At 44.6% G+C, this 12,567-nt stretch overlaps 1 protein-coding gene across 13 annotated transcripts in view; it reads right to left on the bottom strand.

Annotated features, from left to right (window-relative positions):
- Positions 1-10,621, bottom strand: part of LOC121867167 (kinesin light chain-like) — a 120,205-nt gene extending 109,584 nt beyond the window's left edge. For 8 of the 13 annotated variants that reach the window (XR_006089096.1, XR_006089095.1, XR_006089097.1 and 5 more), the window contains exon 1: positions 9,713-10,513. Coding sequence is in view for 8 of the 13 variants with exons in the window: in XM_042366930.1 (XP_042222864.1) it covers positions 9,713-9,741 (29 nt within the window). In the remaining 5 variants the exon portion in view is untranslated. Of the gene's footprint in view, positions 1-9,712; positions 10,514-10,602 lie in introns of those variants that run through there. The other 5 variants (XR_006089098.1, XM_042366939.1, XM_042366932.1 and 2 more) reach the window with 2 other exon arrangements.
- Between the last annotated feature and the right edge of the window lie 1,946 nt (positions 10,622-12,567).

Genomic DNA, 12,567 nt, shown 5'->3' with positions numbered 1-12,567 from the left:
CTCTGTCCCGGTCCAAACCACGAATTAAACGTGTATCGCAACGCTTGGCACAAGCTTAATGCCTAACAAACGCAGCTCTGTAATGTTCAGTACAGTATACCTACGCCTAAACCACACTGTTTACAGTTATTACACACACACAGGGCATCACCATGTACTGCGTTCTACTGTAAGTTTAGGTTACTTGTTCTGCCAACCGAAAAATAAAGTGTTTTATAAGGGAAGGAGTTTTGTGAGCAAACGTGTTGGGACCTTCATTTCACGTTGGTAAGCGTAATGAATGAAATGATTGTTGGAACAAATTTTACACATTTTACTGTATAACCTGTGTTGCAGACAACCTTTCTCGGTAATATCTTAAACAACAGTACCTAAAACCTTCATTACTAAACATTAACTTTTTAAGGCACGGCTCCAGCTATGAATATCGTGAGCTGTATCGTACTAAACGAGACAACTCGTGCCATGGGAATAGGAAGCAAGAGTGAGTGTGGTTGCGGAGGCCATGAGTGCCCTTGGTTAGTCAACTAAACAGATGGTGTCATTACGACACAGACCTCACACAGGACACGGAGAAGCTGTCAACACAACCACCCACTCTACTGTCATCCACGTAATTCCTGTCTTCAACGTATGTTTGCTTTTGATCACGTCCTGCAAGTTTGCTGTCAATATTTAGATGTTCTTGATGATTAAAGACTAAGGCGCGGTAGTTGTTGACGCTTCCTCACTTGATCCTCGGTGGGTTAGGTTAGGTGGTGAGCGAACGCTTGGGTCACGGATAGGTTAGGTTTTAACCACCCTGGCCCAAACATCCTACATTCGGTTAGGTTATGTATGGTGGTCCTTGGCTGGGCAGTTTGGTTAGGTTCAAGCTAAATTAAGTTAAGTTAGTTTGGATTAACTCTGGTTGGTTTACGTTTGATTTGATTAAGCTACGTAGTCTGGTTAAGTTAAATAGCGTTATATTGGGCAGGGCTTAGTTCGATAATTACCTACAGAATGAACCAAAACACACAACTTAATTCGTATTTTATAACAATCCCTTAAAGAAACTCCAAACATTAGCTTTACTTTACAACACAAATAAAACCTCAGCGGAACACGTCTGCTTGTGGGCGAGGACGTCCCTCACACTGTGAGCCACACAACAACCTGCCTAAGTACAGTATGAAGTCCCATGGTATCAACGCTAAGTAAACCCCAGGACCTCTACTGAAGACAAGGAAGCCCGCGATATGGCGTGAAACCTAACTATATTTCAAAAGATGTGATGAATAACAAACAATTTTTCTGGACAGATTAGAGCCACGTTCTGACCTCGAGTCATAACCTGCTACCTGCGTCATGGGTCTAACCAATAATAATCTATAAACCAATATACAAAACATCTCTCTTACACACAGTAATAGCGCTGCTCCTCCCTGCCTGACCTTCCCACACCATGATAATTGCAGGCAGGCGCTTCACCTGCACACCCCGTCTAATGCCTCTCCTGATACACTTGATCAGGGAAGCTACCAGTAACCTTAACATGACCCACTGTAGGTATTATAAATATTACGGACTACTGAACTCAGAGCTTTTTAAGGCGTGTGGATCCACCTTGTGAACCCCATTAAGGAAGGGTGCAGTTGATTGGAGAAACAACTAACATTACTGTCAATGCAAGAATGAAATTAACAGATTCCTCCAGTGTGTGTGTGTGTGTGTGTGTGTGTGTGTGTGTGTGTGTAATGACCACACAATCTTGTTTTCGAGGTCGACACTCAACCTAGGTTAGGTCACTGGAATCTGAGGTACAGACACTCACGCTGTGGGGTAATATTTACCCACCATAAAATTTGTGAGTAGAATAGCGGCCACAACTCGGTAAATAAAGCTGAAAGATACTGATTATAGAAAACAACACGTCACAACGATGCAAGTCATGAAGCAGTAAACCAAATCTTACGTCATCCAGCCCCGCGACACAAACGGAGCATGAGGATTGTCCATTATTGCTTCATGTTGTCTGTGGTGTCCCTCCATACAAAAGGAAATTTATACCACCATCCACACAGTCTGCGTGTAAACACTCATACCTACATATATTTACGAACACACACACTTATACATACTTAAAGATTTATCTCCTCCAAAACACACACATGTACGAACGCACACACGGCATCACAACTACAGTACAGTGCAGTGCACTACACGTACTTCTCATTATACATTCGCGATTAAAAACGATAGATAAACATTAAAAGGACAAAATTAACGTGTACAAAACACTGAAGGTAGCATCCATTAAAACGTTAAAAGTTTAATCTTCCAGTGTTGTGAATATTATTTAATATTTTATTCTACAATATCTGAGCTTTCGTTCCCTATAAGGATTAAGTAAAAGGCGAGATCAGAGGCGATAAGTGCTTACTTTAGTCAAAGAAAACACCTGCTATAATCTCCACACACTTTCACCAGTAAATTCCTTTAAGTGTCAGGAGTTACATTTTTCTTCCTTTCTAATTAAATAAATACACTTGTTACCTTGCACGTTTAGAAATACAATTTCACTTTTGTTTCCTGGAGTTATTGTCTTTATTCCATTAAGCGTTAAAAATTTAGTTTTTGTTCCCTTAAATGTTTATTAATTTCACCTTCATTCCCCCAAAAGCCATCAGTTACACCGAGGAAAAGCTCTCAATTACTAGAGAGTTTTTACAAGTCCTTGAAACAGCAACAGTTGGTTCAATAAGAAAAGTTTCAACACTAAACAGTCAGAGGTAAGATCTCTCAAGTGCCTTACGTCCTCTCGAGCTCCTTCACACACCAAACTCTCGCACGCATCAGTCCTCCCCCAAAATACGCTGTATATATTTCGTTGCTAAACATCAACTGGACGTGTTGGGAACACCATAAAAACAGAACTAAAACAGTAAACTGCCTCGGGAAGTGTCAGTAAAACACACCAAGACCAAGCGTTCGTTGACTCCATGAATACGTGGAGCAGGACACAAAAGAATGCCTGCGAACACAGAGAAGTCGCTAGGATAGTAGTATTTACAAGTGGTCGCGGGCCCTTCGTGCCCTTGTGAAAGTTTGAACGCTCGTGACAGCGTACAGCGAATGAGGGTGAGCCAAGTCCGTAGACTTGCATGGTTAATTAGGGTGCTCCAAGTCCGTAGACTTGCACGGTTAATTAGGGTGCGCCAAGTCCGTAGACTTGCATGTTTTCCATCGTAAATAAAATTGTTAACTAATGCCTTCCTAAAGAAACCATCGACATGGGACCAGGTTTGTTCCACTCCACGAATTTTTTGCGATTTTTCCACCAAGTTTGATGAAAAACGATTGTGCCGTTTCGGCTGCCCAGAACAAACAGACAGACAGACAGACAGACAGACAGACAGACAGACACACACACACACCTAGTCCTATAGCATATTAGATAAGAGCAAGTACTGACACATTTGATATGGAGACTGAGGGTCATTAAAGCTGGAGCACATTAGGACGGGCGCCAATAGTAAGATTTGAGATAAGGACAAGAGACCATCACATCTGTCACCAATGGTTTCTGGAAAAACTTTCAAACAGACGTTATTTAAATATTAGTCAACAATACTGATAATTAGTATCCTCAGTTCTCCGAAGGTTCCTCAAGCGAACTGGTCTAGTGAGAGGCCCTGCCAATAGTGATTGATTTATGGAGTGATCCATCACACATAAGCTAGTTGCTGGAGTGATCCATCACACATTAGCTAGTACAGTACTGCCAGTACCCATGATACCAGCTGGTGGAGATGGTGAGCCATGCTGGGCCACACTACCGTACTGCTGTTGTATATGTATAATGCTTGGGAAAGAAAAACAAAACCAAAAACACTAACTTGTGAAAGAAGGCGCATTTTTTTGTGAATAGTGAAGTATTTCATTCCGCTACATCTGATAACATTTACCACATATATTGTTTTTATTATTATTCAAGAAAGACTAGTCACTTTTTCCGAGTTCATTTGATCAACGTTTTGTACTACCTAATGCAAAGTTGCAGCCATACTGCTGATTAGGTTATCATCATTTTGACATTGGCTGACAAGGCCATGTAACATGTTATTATTTGTAAAATGTGAAAATGCATTTTTTCTCAGATGCTATTCTAGTGGAGCACATACTACGGTCACCGTGTCATTTCTCCTGGCATGGAAGCCTTGATCTTAGCGGGAGGTGTAGTGAAATTTGTTACACCAAACCAAGTCGGAAGAAAAACATGCATATCAGTAAGTTGAGGGAAGTGCTGCCGATAGGTAGCGGTTATTTTTGTTTTAAATGTGAGGCTACATTTTCGCCTCAGGGACTATTCTAGATACTGCACATGATAGTACCATGGTCACTGTCTATATGTGTCATCAGTTCTCTGGTATGGAAGCTTTGGTTATGGCGGGAGGTGTAATGATTTTCAATCAGACCAAAGCATACAGCAGTAACTAGATGGCCAGGTGCACACCCATCTAAGTTGACCCACCCTACAGTAATTAAATGAGATTAATATCTGATCCAACAAAGGTCACGAAAGGAAAAGGAGTTTTTGCCACCGTGTGTTGGGAGATTAGGCGACATGATCTTGTTGAATCAAGAAACTGCCCTCCATCCAGTACACCGAACCTGACCAAACACACCTGGCCAGACACACCCAGGGTGGTAATAATTAGGAAGCATTACCGACCGGCGTACCACGATAAGCGACATGACCAGTGACCCAACAAGCACCTGATCAAACACACCTGTCCAGACACACCAATATTAGTGATAATTAGGAGACGACACCTGTCGGCCTGGGACCTCCAATAAAAGGGCCCTCGAGCCCCTTCCAGGCATCAGTGAAACAGACAGAAACAGAACCCAGAGTCAGACACACTCGTCACATGTCGAGATCGGGAGGGGAACTTCCCTTCCCAGCACCTAGGCTCCCACAGGAGACAGAGACCAGTGCCCGCCGGGATCACTCTCTCCAGGAGTACCAGGCCCTGCAGTCAGAGTCCCCACCTGCTGGGCCTCCCTCAGGTCACACGTGAGTCATTGTCAGGGTGATCCATAGGGCGAGTACTTATGAGGGAACTGTATCCATTTCATGATTGTGTCCAGGAGTCATTGTCTAGTAACGTCAATTTAATGATTTATTAATGTGTCAATGCCATTCATTTAACTAATAAACAGCTGTACTTAGAATTGTTGTTTGAAGATTTCCCCCAAGAAAATATTTACAACTCGATAACTATTTGGCCACGCTATCAACTTTCTTCACTTTACAATCCTATTATAAATTCTTCCTGTACCTTCTTGAGTGAGATTTTTCTCATTACAACTAGTTGCTGGAGTGATCCATCGCCATTAGCTAGATGCTGGAATATCCATCACACACTAGCTAGTTGGAGTGATCCATCACGCATTAGCTATTTGCTGGAGTGATTCATCACACACTAGCTAGTTGCTGTATTGATCCATCACACTAGCTAATTGTTGGAATGATCCATCACACACTAGCTAGTTGCTGTATTGATCCATCACACTAGCTAATTGTTGGAATGATCCATCACACACTAGCTAGTTGCTGGAGTGATCCATCACACACTAGCTAGTTGCTGGAATGATTCATCATGCATTAGCTATTTGCTGGAGTGATTCATTACACACTAGCTAGTTGCTGTATTGATCCATCACACACTAGCTAATTGCTGTATTGATCCATCACACCAGCTAGTTGTTGGAGTGATTCATCACACACACATTAGCTAGTTGCTGGAGTGATCCATCACACACTAGCTAATTGCTGTATTGATCCATCACACCAGCTAGTTGTTGGAGTGATTCATCACACACACATTAGCTAGTTGCTGGAGTGATCCATCACACACTAGCTAGTTGCTGGAATGATTCCTCATGCATTAGCTATTTGCTGGAGTGATTCATTACACACTAGCTAGTTGCTGTATTGATCCATCACACCAGCTAGTTGTTGGAGTGATTCATCACACACACATTAGCTAGTTGCTGGAGTGATCCATCAAACACTAGCTGGTTGTTGGTGATCCAAAAGAACATAAGAATGGAGGAAACTGCAGCGGGCCTATTTGCCCATACCGGGTAGTCCCATTTACACCCAACCCCAATCGCTCATATATCCATCCAACCTATGTTTGAAACTACCCATCGTGTTCGAGATAAAGATGATGTTTGGCAACTTGTTCCACTCATCCACTACTATATTTCCAAACCAATGTTTACCTATCTCGCGCCTAAATCTAAATTTGTCCAATTTAAAACCATTGCTACGAGTTCGCTCGTGGTTGGATGGTTCGAGTACCTTTGTTAAATGAAGTTCGAGTACCTCTGTTATATTGTTTGAGTACAATCACACACTAACTAGTTGCAGGAGTGATCCATCACATACTAGCTAGTTGCTGGAGTGATCCATCACATACTAGCTAGTTGCTGGAGTGATCCATCACATACTAGCTAGTTGCTGGAGTGATCATCACACATAGCTAGTTGCTGGAGTGATCCATCACACACTAGCTAGTTGCTGGAGTGATCCATCACACACTAGCTAGTTGCTGGAGTGATTATCACACATAGCTAGTTGCTGGAGTGATCCATCACACACTAGCTAGTTGCTGGAGTGATCCATCACACACTAGCTAGTTGCTGGAGTGATCCATCACATACTAGCTAGTTGCTGGAGTGATCATCACACATAGCTAGTTGCTGGAGTGATCCATCACACACTAGCTAGTTGCTGGAGTGATCCATCACACACTAGCTAGTTGCTGGAGTGATTATCACACATAGCTAGTTGCTGGAGTGATCCATCACACACTAGCTAGTTGCTGGAGTGATCCATCACACACTAGCTAGTTGCTGGAGTGATCCATCACACACTAGCTAGTTGCTGGAGTGATCCATCACACACTAGCAAGTTGCTGGAGTGATCCATCACACATTAGCTAGTTGCTGGAGTGATCCATCACACACTAGCAAGTTGCTGGAGTGATCCATCACACATTAGCTAGTTGCTGGAGTGATCCATCACACACTAGCTAGTTGCTGGAGTGATCCATCACACACTAGCTAGTTGCTAGTGATCATGCTGGCTGGAGTGATCCATCACACAGCTAGTTGCTGGAGTGATTCATCACACATTAGCTAGTTGCTGGGTGATCCATCACACACTAGCTAGTTGCTGGAGTGATCCATCACACACTAGCTAGTTGCTGGGTGATCATCACACATAGCTAGTTGCTGGAGTGATCCATCACACTAGCTAGTTGCTGGAGTGATCCATCACACACTAGCTAGTTGCTGGAGTGATCCATCACACACACACACACACACAATAGATAGTTGCTGAAGGGATCCATCACACATTAGCTAGTTGCTGGAGTGATTCATCACACACACACACACACACAATAGATAGTTGCTGGAGTGATCCATCAGACATCAGCTACTTCGAGTGATCCATCACACATTAGCTAGTTGCTGGAGTGATCCATCACACATCAGCTACTTCGAGTGATCCATCACACATTAGCTAGTTGCTGGAATGATCCACCACACATTACCTAGTTGCTGGAGTGATCCATCACACATTAGCTAGTTGCTAGAAGAATCCATCACACATTAGCTAGTTGCTGGAGTGATCATCATACACACACCCCCTTCCTACTCCACATATCAAGAAGCACTCAACACACTGACCCTCTCGGCTCTCACTGACCATCACCACGACCTCATCTGCAAATTTGGTAAGAAGCTTCTGCACCATCCTCCACACCGGCTCCTACTACCACCCGAGATACCTCGTCCGAGAATTGCTGAATGATCGCTATAAGAACAGCCCAGTCCCAACCATTGTAAAAATTATCAATAACTTGTAATCAACCAGTGTATTCACTCCCAGTCAATCTTACTTTTTGCACTGTCACTTTGTTGAAATGCCCTGTAGTTTGAGCTTCTCCCCACCTAGTCATTATATATCATATTTGTATCACTTATGTTACTTGTATATTATTTGTAAATCAAGAGACTCATTTCCCAATTATGTAAATATTTTCAGCCTTCCGGCTGCCATGCTCCTTCAATAAACCGTTAATTATTATTATTATTAGCAAGTTGCAGGAGTGATCCATCACACACCCATTTGCTAGTGTGATCCTACAAAAAAGAATTTGTTTCTAGAATGTTCGCTGAAATACTCACTACTTTCCGTTAAGTCTTCCCCTTCCCACCTTTTACCGGAATTGATTGATTCAACGAATGCAGTGCAATGGAGTAAGCGAGTGAATGAAAGTGAACGAGCGTGCTTCAGTGTGCGTGCACATGAGAGAGAGAGAGAGAGAGAGAGAGAGAGAGAGAGAGAGAGAATGGTTTTATAATAAATGTCCCAAAAGGTCCCAGATAGACCAGTTTTTTACGTTTCACGTGGAAAAAAAAGTGTGCGCGCGCGTTATTTAACCAGTAGCAGTTTATGACGTTATGTACAAGAATGAAGTTTAATGTAAACGCAAAATTAAGTGGAATCAGTGAAATAATAAAAAAAACTGAGGTAATGAAAGGCGAAAGATCGTCAAGTAATGTAAAGTGGTGGGTAAAACTATGGGTAAAAAGTTGAATACTTAGGGAGACAACGAACCGTTATGGAGTGCGTGTGTGTGTGTGTGTGTGTGTTACACCAATTAGTACTTTAACTTACACATTCATACATACCAGTCAAATACGGGTATGAAAGAGGAGGATTGCCAAGATTGAAGCCGAATTTGATGGGGGTTTGAACATAGACTGGATGGTGTAAAATGAAAGAATTGTGTGGAAATGATAATGGTGGCCGAGTATATAAAACGCACAGACAGACAGACGGGGCATAGTTTATTTATGAAAATATGCATGGATGGTACATTTAAGCAAATTTATTCATAATCTCTCCATATTAGATTAACCTTGCAAAAAAACAAATTTCAAATTGCAATTAAAATATTAATTTGTGTACCATAGAATAACATTATTGATCAAAACTACGTCTAAAGCAAAAGAGAGAGAGAGAGAGAGAGAGAGAGAGAGAGAGAGAGAGAGAGAGAGTGTGTGGGTGTGTGATAATATTAATATTGACAACACTAATCATGATATCTTCATTTTTTACGAGAAAAATTTAACTGTTTTTACTACTATAATTCTACAGCAACTGTACACTGTTTTACATTTACGAAAGGAGGTTATGCCAATGTATTATTTTAAGGATCTAATACTCATCTGTCCATAAAAATCAATTAACAGTCAAATGTGCTTATGTGACAGATCCTGTAAAACGGCGTGAAGTGTTATGTGAAGCAGCATAAGAATTGTACTGTATACTATCAAATCACGCACATGTACTGTCAAACTTTTCGTACATACCATAGTCACCTAAGTAATACTTGCCACCTTAACATGTCATTAAAATCAAATCTCGCAGACATCTTAATAAATGCGGAGGTCGGTGCTTGCCCTCTGGTATCAGCTGAGCCAGTCTTGATCTCGTCTAGCGCTGATGAATTCACCATCTCTCGTAATGTTTATTACCGCACGTGGTCACATAGCCGTCACCAACTGTCAAACAAACCTAAATCCCTTTAAACTGTTTTCACGACCATAAGTTACTTACAAAGTTATCAATACACTAAGTACTCACATTCGGTAGGAGTTAATGGCCTTGGACATAGTGACGTCGAGGGCTGACCCAGGTCATCGGCTGTAAGTTCTTGTTATTTTGGTGTTTTACAACCAGGAGCCCCTTCAAATGATGTTACTTAATGGCAGGTGCCCTAGGACGGCAGATGGTAACAAGCCAGGGACGGGCAGCCAGCCAGCCAGAGCCCAGTCGCGTACCCAGCAGAGGCAGCTAGCTCAAGGGGGCAGCGGGAGGAAGTTGTGATGGGCGGGTATTGATCAAGCCACCACCAACCACACACACACAATCAATGATGGTTGATAAGTCCAGCAGCCAGGCCACTCCAGCACTCCCACCTCACGCACCCTGCCACTAACCATCCTCACTCACTGGTCTTAATGCGTCCCTCTTCTCCCTAGGGGTTATGAAAAACACGGGACCCTCACCGACCTCTAAGGGCCCACGCTGTGGGTCCTGACCACCTACTACCATCTACCACCACCATCACAGCCCTAATCTAAGCCTCAAGCACTTTGCCTTCCCTGAGACGACAGGAAGAAGACCCAGGTGTTGGGTCAAGGAGGGTGAGACAAGGGCACTAATGGGGACGTTTTGGCTTACATGGCCTACAGTGGTTGACACCCCGTCCGCCACACCACGCTGGGGCGATCGCTGCCTCACGAGCTAAACAATGCGACACAACACCGTGACCACCACACACTGCGCCAAAGCACGTCGCGATCACAGAAGGGACAAGAGCGGGACGGAGCTGAGATTGTGGCACCGTCCGAGTTGCCACCGCACGCCTGACTGAGGGGCGACGCCCCCGTTTACTGGGGAGGTGCTATGGAGGAGGGGGCGGGAGGACGGTGAAGGGGAGGGGGAGGTGCTACAAAGACAGTATGACTCACGCGTCAACCCCTACGGCCTCGGTCACCCTAGACGGTGATTGTCACTTGGTAAAGTGGTGGTTATCATGCCTGGTGACCGCCGAAACGGTTGGAGGAGCTAGCGTTAACGGAGACGACGGTGTCCTGGCTGCCACGAGCCACGATAACGTAGTGGTCTCACGTCCCAGCATGCTGGCTGCCGACGGTCGCCATACGTAGTCCCTTCCCCAGCCTACCCTCTCCCTAGCATCATGGAACCACACAAATATGCCGAAAGGATCAATGACGAGTTCTTCCATTCCCTCGTGTTAGTGAGCATTCACAAAGAAGAGTGTGGGCGTACGGGCGTGGCGGAGGCGTGGAAGGGTGCCGGGTAAGACGTAATGGTAGTGGTGGTGACGGCGGCAGTTTGGGAGCAGCAGCAGCAGCAACGATCAATACAGCAGCAGCAGCAGCGCCGCACCCACCCCCACCATCCTCCCTCCAGCCACCATGTGCCGCCACGCACAACAACAACACTACCACCACCACCACACAAACACAACATACTTCATCAACAAAACAAAAGAAGCATCCCTTCTCTCTTTCATTTCAGAAACATTGCCCACACCCGGCATCGACAAGCGATCAAACAAGAACCCTGTGAACCATTAACATGAGGTTCATTCAGAGAGTCTAGTATTCGTATATAAGGGGGAACTAACATTATCCTCTCCACTCTGTTTAGCCCAACTATGAGACAAAAACAGCGGCCTCGGTGCACGTGTAGCACCTCACCTGGGAACAAATGTAAGAAGCTCCGCCCCTGGGCCTTCTCACACTTTCTACTTGGCCCTCCGTCACCTTTGCCAAAATCAGTGAATGTCAAGGCCGCGCCCCGTCCTTCCTTCCTCTCTGCCACGCCCCTTCCTGTCTTATGCCAGCAGGATGCCTCACATCACATAGCTATTGGCTGTTCCTTCATCAAGGGCCGGTTTTTTATGTAAAAGTATAGTACCTAGTCGTCTCAATATGGCCCACAAGTTGTCAGTATATATCAATCCCTGTCTATTTGCTTCTTAACTGAACCCATCCACCTTTAAACCGTACACTTCGCCCCTCAATGGCGGTGGGTGGATGCGGTAAGTGGCCCATGTATGAAAGTCAGGGCTCCTGGGTGGGCGTGGTAGTGTGGAGGAGGAGGGTGTGGGAGTGCCATCATCCACATCCAGGATAGACATCACGCGCCGTACCACTACCCCCCAGCAGGAGAGGCCCGCATGCTCTTCCTCAGGAGTCAGCTAACCCCGCCCACACGAAATAGGACGTACTTCACCCCACCATCCTCCCTGAACACATGGTCATGCCTTCAAGAATGAACCGCATCATGTTCCTACATCTGTGGCCGTTACGTCCGCCCAGGAGCACGACGGGGCACCTCCCGTAACACCTTCATTACCTTCAACGGACTATTTTCCTCTCTGACACAATCCATTTTCTCTGAACTTCACGAACTCTGACAAGTTTTTCCATCACTTGCAAACTTCACCTTCGTTCTTCGTTGTGTGAGCTATTCCTGGCCTCACGATTTCCACCATCCGTTCTACTTCAGGCTGCCCGTCATCAAAACACACCCTGCCAACACTGACTTTCATTTTGCATGTTGTTCCAGGGGGGGGGGGGGTGTGTGCTAGGGGCACCCCCTCCCCCCTGCAGGCTAGCAGAAGCAGGAGGCCTGGGTTAAAAACAGTGTGTTGCCGGGCGGGCCCCGGGATGGCCGCCATCCTGACGCTACCACTGACCAAATGGAGATTTACTGCACACTAGAGTCACTTACCTAGTAGCCATGAACTTTTACACCTGTCAGGCCCTGTTTCGCCTTTCCCGGAACCTTATAACACAAGAAGAGGGACGAACATGTGAAAACGTTTTACCGTAAATAATCAGGAAAATTTCCTATATAGTGAAAATACAAAAACGAATGGAGAACAATAACGACCAAGTATA

Source organism: Homarus americanus, unplaced genomic scaffold (genome assembly GCF_018991925.1).
Source record: "Homarus americanus isolate GMGI-L3 unplaced genomic scaffold, GMGI_Hamer_2.0 scaffold6317, whole genome shotgun sequence".
Classification (NCBI taxonomy): Eukaryota; Metazoa; Arthropoda; class Malacostraca; order Decapoda; family Nephropidae; genus Homarus; species Homarus americanus.
Note: the sequence above shows the minus strand (reverse complement) of the source record. Positions and strands in the feature narration are given on the sequence as shown.